The sequence below is a fragment of the Pelophylax lessonae genome (assembly GCF_965119305.1).
Source record: "Pelophylax lessonae genome assembly, chromosome: 13".
In the NCBI taxonomy this organism is placed as follows: Eukaryota; Metazoa; Chordata; class Amphibia; order Anura; family Ranidae; genus Pelophylax; species Pelophylax lessonae.
In genome coordinates this window covers 115,701,019-115,725,849 of record NC_138780.1, presented here as the reverse complement: position 1 = coordinate 115,725,849, position 24,831 = coordinate 115,701,019, and the positions used below count along the sequence as shown (strand labels likewise).

At 47.7% G+C, this 24,831-nt stretch overlaps 1 protein-coding gene across 1 annotated transcript in view; it reads right to left on the bottom strand.

Moving 5' to 3' along the window:
* BAZ1A (bromodomain adjacent to zinc finger domain 1A) overlaps nucleotides 1-24,831 on the bottom strand; it is a 154,421-nt gene that overhangs the window by 67,177 nt on the left and 62,413 nt on the right. The window contains exons 12-17 of the mRNA XM_082275756.1: nucleotides 20,885-21,031; nucleotides 18,496-18,591; nucleotides 17,170-17,394; nucleotides 14,340-14,505; nucleotides 1,616-1,717; nucleotides 1,339-1,445 (exon numbers count right to left, since the gene is read on the bottom strand). Of these exons, the coding sequence (XP_082131882.1) occupies nucleotides 1,339-1,445; nucleotides 1,616-1,717; nucleotides 14,340-14,505; nucleotides 17,170-17,394; nucleotides 18,496-18,591; nucleotides 20,885-21,031 (843 nt within the window). The remainder of the gene's footprint in view (nucleotides 1-1,338; nucleotides 1,446-1,615; nucleotides 1,718-14,339; nucleotides 14,506-17,169; nucleotides 17,395-18,495; nucleotides 18,592-20,884; nucleotides 21,032-24,831) is intronic.

Here is a 24,831-nt window from a genome sequence, read left to right as displayed (position 1 = left end):
CCGCCAACCCAGCTGTCAGCCTATGCAGGAGTTACTGCCTCAGGGGTGGAGGGAATCCTACAGGGCTGACCACTCTCCCCACACCGCATCCAATGGAGAGGGTGTAGCTCTACTTACCAATTTAGCTGGGGCGTGTGGGTAAGGCTCCCGTGACCGGTCCTCCTCTCCACCGAAGTAGTGGGGGGGGGGGGGTTGTCGACCAGGGGTAACACTGCAACACAGACTGTAGGTGCCCGGTCATATGTGTCCCCGCGAGACATTTAACTTGCTGGCCACCCTAGACCAGGATAGGGCATTGTTGCGGCTGACCGCACACGCTTGCAGGCCGGGCTAGGGTGACTACTGGATCTAGATTTTCCAGCTCATCATCCAGCCCGACTGTTGATAGGATATCTCCGCAGAAAAAGGAGGAAAAAAAAAAAAGCTATGGGACAAGTCCTAGCATAATAACATGTCAATACTCCGGAAGACACTAGGCAGAATGACTAATAGCCTACAGCAGAGAGGGGGTTTTATGCCCAGAGAGGACTGCCCACAGGTGGTGCCGAGTTTTTTTTCTGCTAAGTGTCCTACTCCTGGGGCTAAAAAACCCTATTTGGTCATGGATAAAGAAGAGGAAGCAGCTGTGTCAATCAAGGATTGTAAGAGAAAAGAAAATCTTATAATGTATGGCCAGATTTAGTCTTTAAGGTGTGGAGGAGAAGATAAGGAGAGGGGTTTAGCATTTAAAGAAAATTGGGTAGGGCGGACACCACCAGGTCAACAAATTGCTGTGTGTTCCTGGCCCACAACAGGACTGGAGAGGAGGGCATTTATGGCAGATTATTAGGAATTGGTCTAATTTTACAGGGTTTTTAAAGAGGTAAAAATGAGGAAATATGCTTATACTTTGTTGCCTTGACATACACTTTAAAATAAACACCTAGCCTTACAAAAAATATTGTTTCCCACTCAAAATAAGTAGACAAAAAAAAAAAAAAAATACTCGCCTTCGATTTGAAGAGATCCACCACGCTACTGATTTTATGCATCAAAATGTCCTCAGGGTGAATGCGGTTTATTATGTGAGCTACAAGTCCTGTACCATGCTGCTTTAAGGACCACCACCACCAGATGAGTAGGTGGTGATCCCTACAGAAAAAAAAAAAGGGATGTATACTCAAGTTTTTCTTTTCTTTGCAAGAGGCTTGTAATGCCCATACTTCAGCTTGCACTTGAACATACCAAATTTCTTGCATTATATACAAATCATACATAAAGTTTGGTTTAGAGACCTCATTAAGGAAAAAAAAAAAAAAAAAGAATTTGGATATCAGCAGTTCCCATTACAACACGTACCTCTCCTTTTCTTGCTAGGAGGCGGCATCTCTTCATCTTCGGCAGCTGCATCCTGCTCCTTCTGTTCAGTATCCTTATTCACATCCCCCCCCTCTTGCTCTTCATTTCTGGAAAAATGTGGCCAGGAAACATATGAATAACTGAAGAGAGCCTATTTGGGTGAGGTAACATGGATGCTTTATACAGTCATACACAAACATAAAACCCATACTGTGCTTCTATTACACAAGCTGTTCTAGTCCAGTTAGTAAAAAAAATAAAAAAATACACATTCTACCCTGCTGCTTTAGGCACATCGTTCTCTTCTCTCAATTGATCTTCTTTATCTTTAATTTTCTGTTCTTGTTCCTTCAGCCTCTCCTCTTTTCGTTTACGGATCCTGGATTTTACCATAACAGGTAGGGGAAAAAAAACAAATTCCTCTTTTAAGTGACTGGTTCCAATCAAATTTACATAATTGCATATATTTCATGAAGCTGTACATTATCAAATGTACATATAGTAATAAAAAAAAAATAGTAATAAATATATATATTTCTTCCCTCAATCAACATTGACTATTTTTAATCTTTAGGCCTCATGCACACTGGACGTGATCAAAAAACACCAGTAGAAAGCTGTAGGAGTTTTTAAGCTTTTTTGCAGTAGCTTTTTTCAGCTGTAGCGTTTTTTAGCAAAACTATACTCCCAGAAAAGCTTATGGCTTAAAAACGCTGATAAATGGCGAATAGCCACGTTTTTCAGTGTTTTTAAGCTTCTATCCGAGTTTTTACAGCTAAAAAAAACGCTCAAAACCCACTAGTTCTGGGTTCTTTTTTTTTTCCAAGAAAACGCACCTGCCAAAAACTGTTGATAACAGCCAATACGTGCATGGACACATAGGATAACTACTGGCTGCAGAAAACAAAATGTCTGAAGCCAAAACAGCCGCTGTGAAAACATCCAGTCTGCATGAGGCCTTATGCTGCTAGCATTAGCAAATGGATAAGAAAGTATATCATTTTCTTGTTTTAAATTTTTTTTTTTTTACATTTCTTCAGTTATTTCCTGGTTTCCCTGCCTAGGTAAATGAGTTCATACATCCCAGGAGTCTTCAGTAGGGGAGGAGGGTATTTCTCAACTAAGCACACCCTCTTGCTTGCATGCCTGAGCTAAGGGCAGGTAGATTCCAGGAAGTAAATGCCCTTACTCAAGATGGCCACAGCCAGAAATGCTAGGAGGGTGTTTTTCAAAGTAATTTCTTAATAAAAAGCAGAGAGACATGGATGGATGGAAAGTTTGCGCAAAATATTAAAAATGAATGAAATAGCACTTTTGGTTTTGGGTGCTCAGATAAAGTGTAGTTCCACTTTAACCACTTCAGCTCCGGAAGGTTTCATGATCAGGCCGTTTTTTTTAGCGATACGGCACTGCGTTAGTTTAACTGACAATTGTGCAGTCGTGTGATGCAATAGCCAAAAACATTTTATGTCCTTTTTTCTCCCCCACAAATAGAGCTTTATTTTGGTGGTATTTGATCGCCTCTGCGGTTTTTATTTTTTTCGCCATAAAAAAAAAATAGTCAATTTTGAAAAAGAAACCAATTTTTTTACTCTGTTATAAAACCTATACAAAAAAAAAAAAATTTGATTTTTGTACATCAGTTTAGACCAAAATGTATTCTGCTACATGTTTTTGGTAAAGAAAAAATCCCAATAAGCCTATATTGATTAGTTTGTGCAAAAGTAATAGCATCTACAAACTACAGGATATTTTAATGGATTTTTTTATGTATACTAGTAATGGCGGCAATCAGCAACATTGCTGTAAACAACCAATGTCTTGCTGCCAAGAAAAAAAAAAAAAAAACAGAATTTTTGTAAAATCTTACCTGTAAAATTCCTTTCTCTGAGTCCTCTGACAGTCATCACTGTTGGGTATTGACTTCCTCTCCGCAGGAGTAGCTAGGCATATAGACTTAGTCAAAAGACATTAGCATATACACACCCATGGGGGCTGTCCCATCTGGTCAATACCCCCCTGCATAACCACTCCCAACTCAGTTTGGTAGTATAGCAGTAGGTAATAAGAACCCCAAAGAGGGGCGGGGGCGGCGACTGTCGGAGGACTCAGAGAAAGGAATTTTACAGGTAAGATTTTACAAAAATTCCTTTTTCTCTTACGTCCTCCGACAGTCGCCGCCTTCTCCAAGTCATCACTGTTGGGATGTCCCAAAGCAGTATAGACATGAGGGGTGGGAGACGCAACCGTAGAAAAGGCAACGCAGTACCCACATCAGAGAAAGGAATCTTACATGCACCGTAAGAGAACCAACTGGGCAACAGAAAAACAATGCTCAACAGGAGCAACAGCCCAGGAAAGCAAATGCCAACAGCCAGGGACCCAGAAAAAAAACACAAGGGTCCATCATGGCACTGCCGCACTGAGAACCTTGCGGCCAAATGAGGCATCAGCCGATGCCAGAACGTCTACTTTGTAGAATTTTGAGAAAGTGTGCACCGACGACCAAGTCGCAGCCTTGCACACCTGGGCCACCGAGGCCCTATGCCAATAGGCCCAGGACGCGCACACACATCTGGTAGAGTGCGCCTTAACAGGGAAGGGTGGAACCCGTTCCTTCAAGGCGTAAGCCTGTTCAATGGTCTGTCTGATCCATTTGGCAATAGTCGCTGCGGATGCAGCCATGCCCTTCCGAGGTGCCTCAGGAAGGACAAAGAGGGAATCCGTTTTACGAAAAGATTCCGTAGACAGGTAAACCCTGATCGCCCTGACAACATCCAAGGAGTGCAGAGCAACCTCCTTAGGATGCTTAGGCTTTGTACAAAGCGAGGGCAGGACAATGTCCTCATTAATGTGGAACTCAGAGACCACCTTAGGAAGAAAGGAGGGCTGCGGATGCAAAACCACCTTATCCCAGTGAATCACTAAGTATGGAGAATGGCAAGATAACGCTGCCAGTTCCGACACTCTGCGAGCCGAAATGATCGCCACCAAAAAGGCAACCTTCTTAGACAGCAGAGGCAACGAGATATCCTGAATGTTTTCAAAGGGAGCACGTTGTAACACGGACAGAACCAAGTTCAAGTCCCACGGAGATCAGGGCTCCTTCCTGGGAGGAGCCAAATGTCACACACCTTGAATGAAGGTGCGAACCAGAGAATGAGACGCCACAGGGCGTTAGAAAAGAATAGCCAGTGCGGACACCTGGCCCTTGATCGTGGCCAGCTCCAGGCGCTGGTCCACTCCCGCCTGGAGAAAGGCCAACACTCTCGACACCGAGTACGAAAGAAGGGAGAACCCCCTGGACTCGCATCAGGCGAAGTAAGCCTTCCAGGTACGGTAATAAATCTTTCCAGAGGAGGTCTTCCTAGCCTTGACAAGAGTAGGGATGACCTCAGAGGAGAGACCCTTGTCCCTCAGGATCTGGGTCTCAACAGCCAGGCCGTTAAAGCCAGCGACTGTAAAGCAGGATGGAAGATCGGACCCTGAGACAGGAGATCTTCCCGCATGGGCAGCCGCCACTGCCAGATGAACAATGTCGACGTACCAGGACCGGCGTGGCCAGTCCGGAGCCACCAGAATCACTAGGTGCGGTTCTGAGGCTAGCCTGCGGAGGAACCTGGACAGCAACTGAATCGGAGGAAAGGCATACATCAGACGATACTGATGCCAAGGGGCCACCAACGCATCCGAAGCGACTGCCAGCGGATCGCGCGTTCTTGCCACGAACCTTTCCACCTTTAGTCGAGATGCGAACAGATCCACGTCCGGGGATCCCCACCTCACACACAGCATTTGGAATACCTTCGGGTGCAGGGACCATTCACCCTGGTCCAGGGTCTGACGGCTCAGATAGTCGGCCTGCCAATTCTCCACACCCGGAATGTGAACTGCTGAGATCGCCGGGACATGAGTCTCGGCCCACGATAGAATGTCGGTCACCTCCCGGGCCGCACGAGCACTCCTGGTGCCCCCTTGGTGGTTGATTTAAGCCACCGCGGTAGCATTGTCCGTCTGTACTCGAACAGGAAGGCCCTGAAGACGGTCCGACCACTGGAAGAGAGAGTTTTATCGCTCGCAATTCCAGCACATTTATCGGGAGGGAGGACTCCTCCTCCGACCAAGTGCTCTGGGCAGACAGGTTGCCCAGGACTCCACCCCAGCCCGACAGGCTGGCATCCGTGGTAATCACCGTCCACACCAATGGAGGGATGGACTTGCCTTCCGCCACCTATGGGGACTGGAGCCACCACAGAAGAGCCAATCTGGTCTGACGACTCAAGGAGACACTCAGATCCAGGGACTGAGGCAGTCTGTCCCACCTGGCCAGGATCTCCGTCTGGAGAGCCCGTGTGTGAAACCGAGCAAAGGGTATCGCCTCGAAGGCTGACACCATCAACCCCAGAGACCTCATACAGGTCCTGAGTGACGAGGACGGGTTGTCCCTGAGGAACCTGATCTCGTCCTGCAAGGTCCGGAGCTTGTCCTCCGGCAAGAACACCTTTGCCTGAGCAGAGTCCAGAATCATTCCCAGATAGGGAAGACGAACCGATGGAGACAACGCCGATTTTTGAACGTTGATGGTCCATCCGAACTCCTGGAGCGTCTGTACCGTGGTGGACAGATCGCGCACTAGGTCCTGGCTGGCCCGTGCCCTCAAAAGGAGATCGTCCAGATAGCCCAAGACCACAATGCCCTGTGCCCTTCAGTAGGCCCAGAACCGGCGCCAGCACTTTGGTAAAAACCCTGGGTGCCGAAGCGAGACCGAAAGGTAACGCCACAAACTGGTAATGGTCCTCTGCGATAGCAAACCGAAGATACCGCTGATGACCTTCGAAAATGGGGATGTGCAGATACGCATCCTTCAGATCTATCGAAGCCAGAAATTCCCCTGGGCTCAGAGAGGCCACCACCGAACGGAGAGACTCCATACGAAACTTCTGAACACGCACAAAGCGGTTCAGCGATTTTAGGTCCAGAATAGGACGCACTTTGCCCTCCTTTCTGGGCACAGTGAACAGATTTGAATAAAACCCCGAAACCTGTCCCGATGAGGCACCGGGACAATCACCCCCTGAGCAAGAAGGTCCTTTACCGCCTGGTGCAGGTCCTGCAGACGCCCCGGAGGCAAGTGTAGATTTGAGGGAAAAAAAATCTGTCCGTCGGCCTGGAAAGGAATTCGATCTTGTACCCCGATCGAATGATTTCCTGAACCCACCTGTCCGATATCCGGAGCAGCCAAGGTTGGAGGAAACCGCGCAAACGTCCCCCCACCCCTGAAACGGGTGAGGGCGCCCCTTCAGGCAGAGGCGGACTGACCTGCCGAGCCGGTATTACCCGATTTCTGCTTACCCGCCCAGGGCTTCTTCTGGTTGCCCTGGGCCTTGAAGGGCTTGCCCTTGGATTGGTTCCGAAAGGCACGAAAGGACCCGAGTGGATCTAGGCGCAGAACCCCGCTTGCCTCGAAAAGACTTGTTCTTCGGGTTCTGGGGCAGCATAGTGCTCTTGCCCCCCGTGACGCCTTTCACCAGGGTATCCAACGCCTCGCCAAAAAGGCGAGAGCCAGCATAGGGAAAATCAGCAACTGTTTTCCGTGAGGACTGGTCGGCCGACCAGCTCTTCAGCCATATCAGTCGCCGGTTAAGCACCGCGACACTAGAGAGGCGAGCCACTAAGGGGGCCTCATTCAAGGCCGCATCACACAAATACATGACTCCTTGGTGGATCTGATCCACCATTTCCAGCCCGGCAGGCGGAACACCCTCAGACACGAGATTGCTCCTAAGCATCTTAGTCCAATCAGCCACCGCCTGAGCCACCAAAATGGACGCGAAAACGGGTTTGAGCAACGAACCCGCCACCGTGTAGGAATGGCGGGCTAGAGACTCCAACCGCCGGTCCCGTGGGATCCCGGAAAACCGGGGTATCCTCAGTAGGAACCAAGGTAGCATTGTTTAACACGGCCAGTGTGATCCACCTGCGGAGGCACACACCGTGATTCCGTAGCCGGCGCAAAAGGATAAAGCAATTTGAACCGACTAGGTACCAGGAATGGACGTTTCAACGTGCGCCACATTTCATTAACAGTGTAATGAAATTCAGCTGGGCAAGGAAAAACCTGCGCCGACTTGCAGGTCCTGTGCGTCCCAAATGAGGACACAACGCCCGGAGGACAGGGCTCATCCTCCAAATGTAAGGTTTCCTTAACAGAAACAATTAACTCATCCATTGTCGCCGTTCTTCAGGTGACCCTGGGGAGGAGGTATCAACCCCCTCCACCTCAGCCTCCCCCTCAGACCCCGGGGGGTCCAAGGATGAGCGGGACCCTGAAAAGGGCACGCTCGCAGCAGCAGGCATATCCCCATCTGAATCAGAGGAGAGAGACAATCTGGGCCTCTTTTTTGCAACACGTTCAGACATCAGCATTTCCATATTAGACACCAAAGTTGCCACCACAGCAGCCAAATCGGGTCGCAGCGGGGCCACAGGAGAACTGGGACCCCCCCCCCCCCAGAGCTGGGGGGAATTTGCTATCCTGAGAATCCATTGCTCAAGGTTACAGAAACAAACAGTGCAATAAAATGTGAACTGCCCCTTTAAAATCGCTGCGGAATGAACAGCTACAGTGACAAAGACCCCAAAAGGAGAAGAGAAAACTGAGCCAGAAGCGATAATACAGAGGAAAATTGAGAGCGATAACCTGCAGAGCCCGCAGAGAGTTGCTACCAATGTCCTGCTGCAGATGGAAAGGAAGTGCTGCTGAAGTAGGCTGAACTATAGACTGCCAGACTTAGCCTCCAATGCATCCCTATGGGGCAGCCATTTTCCCTATGCCAAAATGGCCACCAAACATGCGGTCGGACGGATCGTCCACCTCCCACAAAATGACGGCGGATAGCGCCAAAATAGCATGCAGTATCGCCCCCAGGGAAGCTACACATGCCTGCCCATAGCCAAGATGGCGCACAGCGCGAACATACACCGCTGCGGTCGCCACACAAAAAAACGTCTGCACCCCCAACAATGCACCGAAGTGACACAGGGAAGGGGACCCCCAGAAAACATACAGTATCTGCACAAGCGATCCCCACAGGGACCGCATAGGGAGCCACACAGGTACAGACATGGGGAACACACAGCAACACAGACTGCCACCCCAGACAGAGGCCCCACACAGAAGTACTTACCTATACCTGATGGCGTGGGATGCCTCTATGAACGGAAAACCGCTGTCCTCATCTGACAGGGAGTGCCGTGAGCCAGGGACATGACACTGCAGCATCGCAGATGTGTCCTGTGAGGTAGCCACCTCACGGCTGCATCCCTGGGTCGTTCGTAATGCCAGGGCGAACCATAGCTGAACACTCGATGGGGTGGGGGTTGGGCTGGGGGTCCATCTGACCCTTCTGCCCTGGAGAACCAGGGCGGTCAGTCCGAATACCAGCACCGCATGATCCATCTTCATCAGAAGAAACGACTAACACTAGAAGCTGACAAAATAAACAGCTAGTAAAGTAAGAAAAAAACTGACATTTTCAAAGAAAATCAAATAGATTAGGAAGGCTGAGACTGAAGAACCAGCACAGGGAAGCCTGACTACTCCTGACGCTAGGCAGATTAAAACTGAGTTGGGAGTGGTTATGCAGGGGGGTATTGACCAGATGGGACAGCCCCCATGGATGTGTATATGCTAATGCCTTTTGTCTTTTGACTAAGTCTATATGCCTAGCTACTCCTGCGGAGCAGAAGTCAATACCCAACAGTGATGACTTAGAGGGGTGGCGACTGTCGGAGGACATAAGAGAAAAACAGATACCTGGTAACTTTTTCTGAGAAGTCTTCCAGGGCAGCATCTGAGAGATAGGCTCCTCCTACCTGTAACAGGAAATTCAATTGACCACCATTATAAATGTATCTGCCATACCTGCCTGCCTTAGTATTAAAGCATTGAAGGACCTCCCAATAGGCTATGTATCTGAGTAAATGTTCTATACTGTCACTTAGGGTGGGAAATAGTGCTGCCCTGGAAGACTTCTCAGAAAAAGTTACCAGGTACCTAACTGTTTTTGCTAATCGTCTTCCAGGGCAGCATCAGAGAGGATGTAGCAAGCAATACTTACTAGGAAGGAGACAAGGCCTGCAGCAATTTGCAACCCAATGTCTGATCCTGACTGGACAGGCGGTTGATGCGGTAATGCTTTATAAAAAGGTACCCAAGCTTGACCATGTCGCTGCCCTGCAGACCTGCTCCGTTGTTGCCCCTGCTCTCCCCGTGACCAAGGGGGCCCATGCTCTGGTCGAGTGAGCTTTGAGGCCACTGGGGGGGGGGGGGGAGAAATCAGATTTTGTGCTGGATAGGGAGACTGTATAGCAAGCTTAATCCATCTAGCTATATTTTTCAAGGCTTGTTTCCCCTTGTTAAACCCTGAATGGAGGATGAATATAGTGGTAGCCCTATGCAAGTCGTTCTCTCGGGGTAAGCTAGAAGTATTTTTCGGACATCTAGTTTAGAATATGGGTCTCTTTTCTTGCCGTTCATTGAAGCTGGAAGAGAGGGGATAATATTCTGCATTCGGTGAAAGGTTGAGCAAACCTTTGGTAGGAAAGCTGGGTCTGGGAATAGGACTATTTTATCCAACTGGATTAAACCATAGAATTTCCTCATGGATAGCGCCTGTTTTCGCTTACCCACCTGAGTGACACTAGGGCCGCTAAGAGCACCATCTTTAACGTAAGGTATTCATCCGAACAATTCGATTCCTCCACTGGTTCGAATTGAGGGAGATAGGAACCCTCTAAGAACAGTGGCAAGGTCCCATACCGGGACACAGCTGAGCTTCATGGGCCTAGATCTTAATGTGAGAAGGAATCTTTTTTAAGTGGGTCTTCTGCCAGTTTGATGTCCAGGAAGGAAGATAAAGCCGCCATTGCACCTTGAGTATGTTATGAGAGATAATTTTGCCCGCCCCTTCCTGTAGGAAGTCTAAAATTGCAGGGATAATTCCTCCAACAGGGCTTCCTTTGCTTTCATTCCAGGAGACAAACTTTCTCACATTTTCATAAATTGCTCTGGTAACCTTTTTTCTGCTAGTCAAAACGGTGTCAATTGCTTTTGTCGGACAGTCCCTTCCTCTGTAACCTCACCATCTTAAGTAAGCAGGCCTAAAGTTTCATTAACCTGCAGTTCGGGTGGTTGACTGGCCCCTGAGATAGGAGATCCGGTACATCTGGCAGTGTTAGGTATGGTTGAACACTGAGGTTTTTCAGATGCCTGAACCACGCTCACTGGGGCAATTGCCATCCCAATGGGCCAGATGATTTTTCAGCAGCCTTGTGTGTAGCTGTGCCCAGGTAATGGCCCACATTGAGGATTTTTTTAGTCCTAGTACCATCATTCCCTGCCTGATGGTCATAGATTTGGCCTTCGTCAGAAAAGCTATTGCTATGTTGGGTCTTTTCTTCCTAAAATTTTGGTCACTCTGGCATCTAGTACATAGCCCAATAAAACCCCCTGGTTTGGGACCAGTTGATATTTTTTGGCGCTCACTATCCATCCTAGATCCTGCAAGTAGGAGATGCTCGTACGCAGATTGGCTGCCAGACTCTCTGCTGCTTCTGCGAAGAACAGGTTGTTTAGATACGGCACTACACTTATTCCCTGTTGCCTTAAGTTTTCAGAGCTTCTGCCATTTTTGTGAAGATCCTGGGCGCAGAAGAGATGCCAAAAGGTAGGACGGAGTACTGCAGGTGGAGGGTAGTTGTGGGCCCCTGGACTGCGAATCTTCGGTATCTTTGATGTCTTCTTTTAATTGGCCCATGGAGAGCGGCGTCTTGCAAGTCTATCATGGCCAAAAAAGCTACTGCCGTTAGGATATTCCTGACCATATAGTTGAATTCCATCCTGAACCTCTTCTACTTCATCTTTTTGTTGAGCGGTTTGAGGTTCAGTATGAGTCTTCGTTTTCCTTATGGTTTCTCTCTGGCAAATATGTGCACGTAAAACCCTGTTTTTTTCTTCAGTAGATTTTCCAGCGGGGATAGAAAGGCCTCCTCCTAGTCTGTTTCTTGGAGGCGTGGTCACCAGGTATTTGGTTGAGGGGCGGCCAGGAAACTATTGAGTAGCCCTCTGCTACTGTGCAGAGAACAAATTTGTTTTCCGTGGCGTTTCCCCACTGCTGGGCTGCCAGTCTGCCCCCCCCCCCCACCCCCCACCTGGAGACAGTCATTGTTTTTTGTTACTGGTAAAGGAAGGTTTAAGAATTTAGTCTTCCTTGTCTTTTCCACTTTTGCGGAGTCCAGCGCTTTTTTGCTCCTGCTTAATTAAATCTTCTGGACAAACGAAAGGGCGCTTTCTCCTGTTTATTCTTGGCTCGAGGGAAACCTTTATTCTTGGCTGTGGTCCTGTCTAAGATCGATTCCAGGCCTGGCCTGAACAAGAAGTCGCCCGTGAAGTGAAGGGAATCTATTTTTTTACATTAGCCACAAGGCTCTCCTGGCTGAGGTAATTAGAGCCATGGCTCTTGAGGAATCTCTCACCATTTCCGCTGAGGAGTCAGCTGGAAACAAGGGTGCTGCTCTGGTTAGTGTGGGGATGGTCTAAATTAACGCTTCCATTGGCTGTCCCCTTCCAGCAATTCTTGCAGCTGAATTAGCCAGTACGAGCAGTGCATGTAGATAAGATTGACAGATTTAGGTCTACCGCTCCCACTTCCCATGCTCTTTTTAGAAGTGCTTCTATTTCCTTGTCCATGGGGTCATTGATGGTCCCTGAGTTGTCAAACGCTAGGTCAGATTTGTTCGCTACCCTGGAGAGGGAGCCATCCATCTGGGACATTTTGCCCAGGTTTGTGTTTTCCTCTGCGAAGGGGAACCTGCACTTGACTGCGGCCAGTGTGAAGATCATTTTTCAAGCTCTTTCCCTTCCTTTTTAGACTGTCTTTCAAGGTCTGGTGTACCGGGAATGTTTTTTTTTTATTATTTTAGTCCCTTGTACATTTTGTCATGCAAGGAGAGTTCTGCGCTGACATTTTCTCATGCAGGGTGTCTGCAATGGCCCGCAGTAGATTTTTTGTGTCCTCTGAAGGTAAGAGAGTGCCTTCTGACACGGTGTCTTTCTCATCTGACTCCTGACACGGTGTCTTTCTCATCTGACTCCGAGCACAGGCCATCTTCCGACTCTAAACCTGGGTCGTCTGAATCCGCTTCTTGCTCTGCTTGGTCCACCCTCCTTCCTACTGCAAGAGAGAAGGGATGCCCTGCTTGTGGAAGGGACACTTGCCTGGCTGGTGCTTGCTGGGACTTTCAGCTTTTCTATAGCCAAGTGCAGTGGTCCATTAGTGCTTATCTCCTTGAAGGAATAAAGTATATGCTTAGGGAAACCTTGCGATTCTTTGGCAACCATTTTGTTAATGCAATTCTGGCAGAGAGTTGTTTTCCAGTCAGCAGGAAACCTTTGACCGCAAGAGGCACATGCCTTGCTGCTGATCTTTGCCCTTTTCTTTTCTGGGGCCTTTGCCTGCAAATAAGCACAAGGGAACCCAAGTGAAATAAGTAGTTGCTGTACCCAAACGCATCGTAACGTTTGAGAGGATGACAAGGCGAGGTCACCGTAGACTGCTCTGGCTTACCTTGGAGCTTTCCGGATTCACAGCATCTGCAGGGAATGGTAGGGAAGGGTGGTGAAGTGTTTGAAATGGTCAGCCGCAAGGAGGCACTGCCTAGTGCCCTTTTATCTGCTTCCTGCCCCAGCTTCAGCCCAACCCCCAGCTGACCCGATTGAGGTCGGTAGACACATACCTGCATCCTTATGCAGCTCCCTCTGTGTTTAGAGCTTACTTAGCTTTGTTAGCAATTTTCTTTATTCTTACTTTTTTTTTTTTTTTTCCAGCAGGTGCAGCTTCAATCCAGAGGACACCCCTGCTTCCACCAAGATGTCTGCTGACCGGAAGTCGTACATCGGAAATGATGCAGTGTTTCCAGCCCCGCTGTCCTCTTGCTACCCTCGACCACGGTACTTCAGCGTAGAGCCTGCTCGGACATTCGGGGGGGGGGGGGGGGGGGGAGTTGAGCGGTGCACATCTCTTTCAGCTATGGGGATGGTTGCAGATCCCTGGTTGGGATGAAACATCAGGCAAACTAGCCGACCTGCCTCTGGTGCTGCCCCTGACCTGACACTGCCCAAGACCAGATGGGAGGCCGGCCAGGGAGTCCCCAGCAACAAGCACGAGATCTTTAAAGAAAACAACAAACTGGTGCAGCTCCTGTGTGGGTCCAGGAAAATACAAATAACTGTGACAGATACATTTATAATGGCATTAATATGGCAGATAAACTTATAATGGTGGACAATTGTGTTTCCGGTTACAGGTAGGAGAAGCCTCTCTCAGATGCTGCCCCGGAAGACGGTTAGAGAAAATTAAATATGCCCCATCTCAGAAGAACTTGCGTGTGTCTTCTAGTGCCACTCTAAGCAGGAGTGAACTGTGCGGTCCTTGCTGGTGCTCAGAAGCAGGGATGTAACAAATCAATTATTTAGAAGTGTCAAATAGATACAGGAACCGCCGCTCACTCAATCTGTGTTAGTGTACATGTTTGGCGGCCTCAGCCAACGCTGCTTCACAGACCACGCCCTCTGATGCATTTCGACCCACCACCGGGGCTTAGTCATAAAGTCTCAAAAAAAGACAGTAAGTGAAAACAGACGCCTAGTGCCATGGCTAAGTTTTCTCTAAAACAAGAAAACCTTAATGGCCTAAATGCCTGCTGGCAAAGCTTTCACCCCCTGACTCTGCCGTGAGACCTAGTGAAATATATACAGTGTACGTCTTTTTTTTTTTTAACTTTCTCAATTTACTGCACGATCGAGAAGAATTGCTTCCCACTATGTTATTTTCCATGTATTCAGTCCTGATCAACTCACAAAACCTACTGACATCCATAAACATTAGGATCTCGATTATAGAAACCAATGTGAAGTTTTGTTGGGAGAATAATATACAAACCTGGCAGCAGCCTCCTCACGCTCTCTGCGGTTTTGTCCGGCTTTCAGCTCTCTGAACTCTTGCTTTGCCTGTCTCAGCTCTTCCACACAATCTTCAATGTAATCTCTCGTGGACACTAGCGTGAGCAGCTTGCCACATAGGGCGTGGAGAATCTTCAGCTTCTCATCTAAAAGGCAAAGTGTAAGGATAAGGCACCCAGATTAAACTACCTGTCCTCCACTGTTCTCATGCTGAGTTGAGAGAAATAAATCCCAGCATGCAAGTTACAGAACAGTTTTCCTTGCAAAGTGTAAGGATAAGGCACCCAGATCAAAACTACCTGTTCTCATGCTGAGTTGAGAAGAATAAATCCCAGCATGCAAGTTACAGAACAGTTTTCCTTGCTCTTTTTGAGACAACCAAAAAAGCAATTTGGAAGCTAAATATGGTGGGAGGGGGAATTAAAGAGACCTAAAATTAATCGTGTCCTGTTCACCATGATAATTACAGTTTAAGTGCAGGCACCACAAGTTTTAGCCATTACCTTGTTTTACTGCACACAGTAAGTTCACAATCCTGAGTGCATCCGAAATACCACCAAGTCCTTCCTTGTCCCAACTTAATCACCTAGGAGCCCTGCCAAACCTCTTACCAAACAAACCCAAAAGGGGGTCATTATTGGCTACCATGGCATGCTCTTTGGGAAATGTAGGGCCGAGTTGAGTAGATCAGAGCTGAAATTAAAGTTTCACTTTAGAGTGCTCCCAGGATCAAGTGTTTAACCACTTCCTTACCGCTTGATGTCATATGATGTCCTGGGCTTTAAGCGGGGATATCTGAATGATGCCTGCATTCGCACTGGCAAGCCAGGATGAATCGGCCACCGGTGGAAGTTTACCATAGAGACTGCGAGGACCAGATGGTCCCCGGCAGTCTCTATGACTCTCAGAGGCCCAGGCGCGATGTAATGACTGCACTGATCTCGGCATTCAGCTGAGATCATTTTTTTTTTTAATTTATTTCTATTTAAGGCTTTCTAGCCTGTAGGAGAGATCTGAGGTCTTATTGACCCCAGATCTCCCCATAAAGAGGACCTGTCATTCACTAATCCTATTACAAGGGATGTTTACATTCCTTGTGATAGGAATAAAAGTGATCAAAAAAAAAAAGGGAAAGTAAAAACAAAAAAAGAAAAAAATTTTAAAGTGCCCCCGTCCCCGCTTGCAGAAGTGACCGCATGCGTACGTCGGAGCCACATATGTAAACAACGTTCAATCCATACATGTGAAATATCGACACGAACGTTAGAGCGAGAGCAACAATTCTAGCCCAAGACCTCCACTGTAACTCTAAACTGGTAACCTGTAACAAATCTTAAAAGCACCGCCTATAGAGATTTTTAAGTACTGAAGTTTGGCATTATTCCACAAGTGTGCACATTTTTAAAGCGTGACATGTTAGGTATCTATTTACTCGGCATAACATCTTTCACATTATACAAAAAAAATTGGGCTAACTCAAAAAAAAAAAAAAAAAAGTTTGTATATATGTTATTATTATACAGTATATATATTTGGGGGCTCCGAGTAACTTTTTTAGCAAAACAAAAATGATTTTTACATGTAGGAGTGGAGTGCCAGAAATCGCCCAGTATGGAAGTGGATAAAGAACTCCAGCTTTTTGCCCCAAAAACAACAGATGCATTGTGCATGTAAAGGAACAAAAACCCTGTTGTCAGTTTGTGTAGAACTTAACTCGATTAGCTGTATACAACAGGTTTCTTTGCCTGTGATGTCACTCCACCTCCTGGCTGAAATTCTAAGTTCTGACTTCTGGTTTTCTTCCTTTTACAGTCCTGACTACATTTGCCATGATCCTTTGAGCCTCTGTAGTTTCAGGGTGGACTATGGGAGCCACTTGTATTAGTTCTGGGAGTTGATATGGGTGGGTCCTAGGGTTACTGTTACCTTCATGTGGGTATCATTCCTGTCTTGCAACAAGTCAAAGAATAATGGCTTACTGCAAGACTACAGATGATGGGCTATGGGAGGTTGTTATAACGGTGTTTCAGGGCTCTGGGTGGACGAGACCTAAGTGGTGGAACTCTCCCTGTTCACACTGGTCACCATATTTTACTGGGCAGGATTGAATTCTAATTGTGATCCAAAGTTGCCTAGAAGCAGCACGGCTAGCTTTCACAGCAGGCTGTGTATGTTATATGAAGTAGTTTCCTTCTAGAATAATGCTGTGATCTGTAAGATGGGACTTGGGTGGTTTGGACTCTTCCTGTAGGTGTGACTGTGCAGGACTGGATGCTAACTAGGATGTATTCAATCCTACCCACCATCAGAGCTGTGAAGGAAGTTACATCATTTGCAGAGCCTGAAACACTATAAAGGGGAGAGTACAGTCTCCAGCTGCTGCAGGAAGTGGCTGTGGGAGTGTTACAAGGTACAAAGCCCCGACTAAACCCAGAATATCAGGGGATCTGCAGACAACAGAGCAACATGCTACAGAGGTATGATCTATGCTGGGATTGATTATTCCATTCATTTCTTGTGAAAAGAAAGTTGGAATTTAACACAAGAAAAAAAAATTTAGCTAATAAGGGAGGTACCTGCTTGCATTTTTTGTGTCTGGTCATTTGGTTAGATTACTGAACTTGACAGGTTTCCTTTAAAGGAATACAGGTTTCCTTTAAAGGAATACAGGTTTCCTTTAAAGGAATTTCATAAGTATATAGAAGCAATTCCTTTCTCTCTGTATGTGGTTAACAATATAAATGTTTTAGTAAAACATATGCTGGGTAGGATTTTTAATTTCATATAGTGTCTGATGTAGCTCTTCTTACCAGGGGACAAGGAGTAAACGGAAGTAGTAGTCAGTTTCTTCAGGATTGCAGGGTGATTGAGACGAAACTCCATACAAGCATCATCAGTGGCTACAAAGCCTCCCTGTTTTTGATATCGATATTTGGCACTGGCTGAGTTTGAGTCAGCTCCCGAAGACAAAATATGAAGACGAAGAATCTCTGAAAGAGTGCAGCTATCCAGATTCAGCTCCTTCAGACTGCAGCCTGCAAGGAAAAAGACAATATATAACAACACTACAAACCCATTTCTTGCCCTTCCACAAGTGAAGCATTGTACAACTCATCTTTGCTGAAAGAATAAACTTTGTTTATAGAACTTACCCATCTATTAATCAGGTGTTTCATTAGAAAAAGAGCGTGAACGAGAGCGAACAAGAGAGCGAGCGTGAACGAGAGCGAAGAGAGAGAGAAAGAGAAAGGGCGAGCGAGAGAGAAAGAGAAAGGGCGAGCGAGAGAAAGAGAAAGGGCGAGCGAGAGAAAGAGAAAGGGCGAGCGAGAGAAAGAGAAAGGGCGAGCGAGAGAAAGAGAAAGGGCGAGCGAGAGAAAGAGAAAGGGCGAGCGAGAGAAAGAGAAAGGGCAAGCGAGAGAGAGAGAGAAAGGGCGAGCGAGAGAGAGAGAGAAAGGGCGAGCGAGAGAGAGAGAGAGAAAGGGCGAACGAGAGAGAGAGAGAAAGGGCGAACGAGAGAGAGAGAGAAAGGACGAACGAGAGAGAGAGAGAAAGGGCGAACGAGAGAGAGAGAGAAAGGGCGAACGAGAGAGAGAAAGGGCGAACGAGAGAGAGAAAGGGCGAACGAGAAAGAGAAAGGGCGAACGAGAAAGAGGGCGAACGAGAGAGAGAGCGAACGAGAAAGAGAGCGAACGAGAAAGAGAGCGAACGAGAAAGAGAGCGAACGAGAAAGAGAGCGAACGAGAAAGAGAGCGAACGAGAAAGAGAGCGAACGAGAAAGAGAGCGAACGAGAAAGAGAGCGAACGAGAAAGAGAGCGAACGAGAAAGAGAGCGAACGAGAGCCCAAGAGAGCGAGCGCGCAACTGCTTATGTGACTGACAGCTCATCTGTCACACAGTCACATAAACTACAGTTAATCGCTGCTCAGATGTTATTTCTCAACTTGAAACTCTAAATTCAAACATCTAATTGACAAGCAAGGCTTTACAGAACTAGGTTCTGAATTTCAATACCATTTAAAACTCAGGAAACGTGCCATCAAAGTTTATCATGCTCACAAATTACATGCAGCGTCCAAACACCAACAGGGTTTTCAAAATGTAATAATCTCACTCATACAAATACAAAGTCGTCATACCATGATTCAACTGTGGCCAAGCTGCTGCCAAGGAGGCTACAGCAAAGAGGGCATAATTTGCTGAGTCTGTACCCTCTCCTAAAGCTTCTTTCAATCCTGTAAAACAAAAGTTATAGACATTGTAAGACTCATCAACTTATTTCACTGTGTTAACCAAACAGATTTAACTACTTGGACACTTATACCCCCTTCCGAACTAGGCCAATTTTCAGCTTTCAATGCTCTCACATTTTGAATGACATTTAGTGCAACACCCATATGAAAATGTTGTCTTTTTCACACAAATACAGCTTTCTTTTGGTGGCATTTCATCACCACTGGGTTTTTCATTTTTTTGTGCTATAAATGAAAAAAAGACCGAAAATTCTGCATTTTTCTTTGTTTCAGTTATAGAATATTGGAAAGGAGAAATTTTTCTTCATAAATTTTGGCCAAAAGTTATACTGTTACATATCAATAGTAAAAATAGCCCAAATAAGTATATATTTGGTCTTTGTGAAGGATATAGAGCAGGGGTTTCAAACTGGTGGCCCTCTAGCAGTTGCAGAACTACAGTTCCCATGAGGCATTGCAAGGCTGACAGTTACAAGCATGACTCCCATAGGGAGAGGCATGATGGGACTTGTAGTTCCGCAACAGCTGGAGGGCCGCCAGTTGACCCCTGTTATAGAGTCTACAAGCTATGGTACCAATTGTTGAAAATTGATCACACCTGATGTGCTGACTGACCATCTCATTTCCTGAGACACTAACAAGCCAGGAAAGTACAAATACCCCCCCAAATTACCCCTTTTTAGAAAGTAGACAAGGTATTTAGTAAAAGGCATGGTGAGTTATTTGAAGTTGTAATTTTTTCCCACAATTCTTTGCAAAATGAAGATTTCGCCACATACAGAGGTCCAACATGCAAGTAGCACCTCCAGGTGTTCTAGGAGCATAAACTACACATAATTTCCTGACAACCTATCACATTTTGAAGGCCCTGGAGCACCAGGACAATGGAAACGTCCACAAAATGACCCCATTTTTAAAAGCAAACACCCCAACACATAATCTAGGAAGCATGAGTCTTTTGAACATGTCATTTTTTCCCACAAGTTTTTGAAAACTTTTTTTTTTTTTTATTCAGGTTGTCCATTTATAAGATATTTCTAACACATAGCATGTACATTGCAAAAATTACACCCCAAAATACATTCTGCTACTCCTGAGTATGGCGATACCACATGTGTGACACTTTTACACAGCCTGGCCACATCCAGAGGCCTGACAAGCATGGAGTACCGTTAGGTGCTCTAGGGAAATAAAATTACAAATCTAATTTACCCATTACACTTTTGTGGCACAGAGGAGGCACGAACGAGGCACGAACGAGGCACAGATGTGGCACGAACGAGGCACAGATGTGGCACGAACGAGGCACAGATGTGGCACGAACGAGGCACAGATGTGGCACGAACGAGGCACAGATGTGGCACGAACGAGGCACAGATGTGGCACGAATGAACATGAGATGAGCAGCCAATTGTATGTAGTGGAGGATTTTTGATTTCTGAAGTTTCACTCTCAAGCACCAGGGCCCCGTCTATTATGCGGTGACTTGCCCTAGCAGATAGAGGAAGCAGAGTGCGTGGTTACCATTATTGCGTTTAGAACAACTTCACTGACTTGCGACAATTTTGTCACAGTAGGCAGGAAAAGGGAGTACCCTTTGCCACTTTTAGGGGATCTGCGGCGCCCCCCCCCCCCCCCCCCATGGTAAAATTTTCTGCATCAATACAATCAGTGCACCCACCAGCGCCCTTGCATGCGCAGTAAAAAAGGAATCCTCACTGCTGTGCACCCGAAGTGCGTGGACACAGACCCGGTATAGTCGCTATCGCACCCGAAGTGCGTGGACACAGACCCGGTATAGTCGCTATATGCTAAGCTCACCCTGAGAAAATAACAAGCAGGGGAGGTCACCGACCAGTCCCGCAAGGAGACGCCGGTTAAAAAGTCCACAAAAGGACGACCTAATAAACCGAAGGGTCACGAAATGCCCCCGTAGCACCAAGGGGAGCGCCAGGCAGTCCGTATATCAACCCCCCCCATAGACATATATATATCTATCTAGTCACACTGATTTGGCACATCTACTTATTTCTGCTAGTGAGAAGCCCGGCACTATTTCAATTATCTTCTGTTGCACTACAGGTAAAGAGAAAAACAAACACATAAAAAAAAAAAAAAAACTTTCAAACCAAAAAAAAAAAAAAAGTTTCTCCATAGCATAATTTCATCATATGCAGTTTGAAAACTACACAATCAACTGTATAGTTCTAAAATAACTTTTAGTGAATTGCATTGTTTTCGGTATGAAAAAAAAAAAAAAGAAGGAAAAACCAACTTTTGGCTTCAGCCTCTGTTATCTGATCTTTTGCAACTTCTTCCTCTTCTTCAGACATGGCCTGGAAAATTGCACTCAAGAAAAAGAAAAGCAGTTCACACAGTGGGCCTTCCGGGTCGCTGCCAACCAAAGCATCTTCAAGCATGTCTGCAAAAATAGATATACGGGTATGACATCAAACACTGCTGGAAAAACTGCATTTTTGTAAAATCTTACCGTAAAATTCCAGTCGCTGCCCACTCATTCAGTCTTCACCAATGGGTATTGACCTCTTATCCATAGGAGCAAGCTAGGCATAAGACTTGTTAAAAACAAAGTGATTTACATAGACACACCTAAGGGGGCTGTCCCACTGGTCCAATACCCCCCTGCTATCAGCCATCCCAACTCAGTTTGGTAGCAACCAGTTAAAGTCTAAAGAACCCCGAATAGAGGGGCGGGGGCGGTGACTGTCAGAGGACTCGGAGAAAGAAATTTTACGGTAAGATTTTACAAAAATTCAGTTTTCTCTTACGTCCTCTGACAGTCGCTGCCCACTCATTCAGTCTTCACCAATGGGATGTCCCAAAGCAGTATAGACATGAGGGGTGAGAAACGCAACTGTCAGAAAGGCAACGCAGCACCCACCGCAGAGAAAGGAACCTTACGTAAGCAGAAAGGTATCCTCTGGGCAACAGAACTGGAGCAACAACCCAGGAAAGCAAATAAACAAGGGGGAAAACAACCCCAACAGCCAGGGCCCTGAAAAACTAGGGTCCCCTTAAGGCACTGCGGCACACAGAACTTTGCGGCCAAAGGAGGCATCTGCCGATGCCAGAACATCAAGTTTGTAGAACTTTGAAAAGGTGTGCACAGACAACCAAGTCGCAGCCTTGCACACCTGGACCACTGAAGCCTGATGTCGGAAGGCCCATGACGCACTCTGGTAGAGTGCGCCTTGACAGGGAAGGGCGGTACCCGTTCCCTAATCGAATAGGCCTGCACAATCGTCTGTCTGATCCATTTTGAAATGGTCGCCGCAGACGTAGCCATACCCTTCCGAGGTCCCTCAGGAAGGACAAAAAGAGAATCCGACTTCCGAAAGGATTCAGTGGACGACAGGTAAACCCTGATCGCCCGGACAACATCCAAGGAACGTAAGGCAAACTCCTTAGGATGTTAAGGATTCGCACAAAGCGAAGGCAAAACAATGTTCTCATTAAGGTGAAAATCAGAAATCACCTTTGGAAGGAAGGACTGGTTGGGTCGCAAGACCACCTTATCCCTATGAACCACCAGGTAAGGGGAGCGTCAAGACCAGGCCGCCAACTCCGACACTCTGCGTGCAGAAGTGATCGCTACCAGAAAAGCAACCTTTTTCGACAGCAGAGGCAAAGAGATCTCCCGGATGTTTTCAAAGGGAGAACGTTGTAAAACGGACAGAACCAAGTTCAAGTCCCAAGGATGTAGGGGCGCCCTCCGAGGAGAGGCCAAAGTGACGCACACCTTGAATAAAGGTGGGAATCAAAGAGTTAGACGCCAATGGGCGCTGGAAAAGGACAGCCAGTGCTGACAACTGGCCCTTAATCGTGGACAACGCCAGGCACTGGTCCACACCAGTTTGTAGGAAGGCTAACCCCCTCGCCACCGAGTAGGAACGAGGAGGGAAGCCTCTGGACTCACACCAGGCAAAATAAGCCTTCCAGGTACGGTAATAGATCTTACCGGACTAGGCTTTCCTAGCCTTGAGCAAGGTAGGAATGACCTCAGAAGGTCTCAGGTCTCAGGACCTGGCTTTCAACAGCCATGCCGTTAAAGCCAGCGACTGTAAAGCAGGATGGAAGATCAGTCCCTGAGACAGTAGATTGTCTCGTAACGGTAGCCGCCACGGAGGCTCGGCGGCCAGTTGAATGATGCCCGCGTACCAGGACCGGCGTGGCCAGTCCGGGGCCACCAGAATCACCAACTTCAGTTCCGAGACCAACCTGCGCAGGAACCTGAACAACTGGATCGGGGGGAAAGGCATACATCAGACGATACCGGTGCCAAGGCACCACCAGCACATCCGAGGCGTCTGCCAGAGGATCGCACGTTCTTGCCACAAACCTTCCCACCTTGTTGTTTAGCCGGGACGCGAACAGATCCACATCCGGGGATCCCCATTTCGCACACAGCATCTGAAAAACCTCTGGGTGCAGGGACCATTCCCCCTGGTCCAGGGTCTGGCGGCTTAGATAATCGGCCTGCCAGTTCTCCACACCCAGAATGTGAACTGCTGAAATCGCCGGGACGCAAGTCTCGGTCCAAGACAGAATGCTGGTCACTTCCTGAGCCGCCCGGGCACTCCTGGTGCCCCCTTGGTGATTGATATAAGCCACCGCAGTGGCATTGTCCATCTGCACCCGAACAGGGTGGCCCTGAAGACGAACCGACCAATGGAGCAGGCCAAGCCTGATCGCTCTCAATTCCAAGATGTTTATCAGTAGGGATAATTCCTCCACCGACCAAGTGCCCTGGGCAGACAGGTTGCCCAGGACGTCACCCCAGCCCGACAGGCTGGCATCCGTGGTAATCACCGTCCACAGCAACGGCCAGAAGGATTTCCCCTTCCGCTACGGCCGGGGACCAAAGCCACCACAGAAGATCCACTCAGGTTTGGTGACTCAGAGACACTCAGGTCAAAGGACTGAGGGAGCCTGTCCCACCTGGCCAGTATCTCCGCTTGGAGAGACCGCGTGTGAAACTGTGCAAACGGTATCGCCTCGAAGGCTGACACCATCAATCCCAGGGACCACATACAGGTCCTGAGCGACGAGGACTCGTTATCCCTGAGGGACCTGACCTCGCTCTGCAGGGTCCGGAGCTTGTCCTCCGGCAGAAACACCTTTGCTTGGGCAGAGTCCAAGACCATTCCCAAATATGGGAGAAGAACCGAAGGAGACAAAAGTCGACTTCTGAACGTTGATGGTCCATCCGAACTCCTGGAGCGTCTGAACCGTAGTGGACAGATCAAGCAGCAGGCTCTGACTGGCACTCGATCTTAACAGGAGATCGTCCAGATAACCCAAGACCGCAATGCCCTGTGCCCGTAATAGGCCCAGAACAGGAGCCAGCACTTTGGTAAACACCCGTGGAGCCGAAGCGAGACCGAAAGGTAACGCCACAAACTGTGTTCCTCTGCGATAGCGAATCGGAAGTACCTCTGATGGCCCTGGAATATGGGGAGGTGTAAATACGCATCCTTTAGGTCGATAGAAGCCAGGAAATCTCCCGGACTCAGGGAGGCCACCAACGCGTGGAGCGATTCCATGCAGAATTTTTGAACGCGCACAAATCGGTTCAAAGCTTTTAAGTCCATAATCGGACGCACCTTGCCCTCCTTTCTGGGTACAGTGAACAGATTCAAGTAAAACCCCCGAAATCTGTCCCAATGTGGTACCGGGACGTTTACCCCCTGGGCGAGTAGATCCTAAACCGCCCGATGAAGATCTTGCAGCCAATCTGGGGTCAAATGAAGATTTGAGGGAAAGAATCTGTCCGCTGGTCGCGAAAGGAATTCGATCTTGTAACCTGATCGAATGATTTCCTGAACCCACTTGTCCGGAATCCGGAGCGGCCAAGGTTGGAGGAAACCACGCAGAGGTCCCCCCACCCCTGAAACGGGTGAGGGCGCCCCTTCAGGCAGTGGCGGACTGTGTTGCCGCACCAGCCTGGGCGGCTTTTGGCTTGCCCGCCCAGGGCTTTCTCTGGCCACCCTGGCCCTTGAAAGGTTTCCCCTTGTCCTGCGCCTTGAAGGCACGAAAGGACCCCCGATTTGGTTTAAAGGAGGGGCACCGCTTACTGCGGAAAGACTTACCCCTAGGATTCTGGGGCAACAGAGTGCTCTTGCCCCCAGTGACACCTTTAACCAATTCATCCAGGGATTCTCTAAAAAGACGAGACCCAGCATAAGGGATGTCAGATACTGC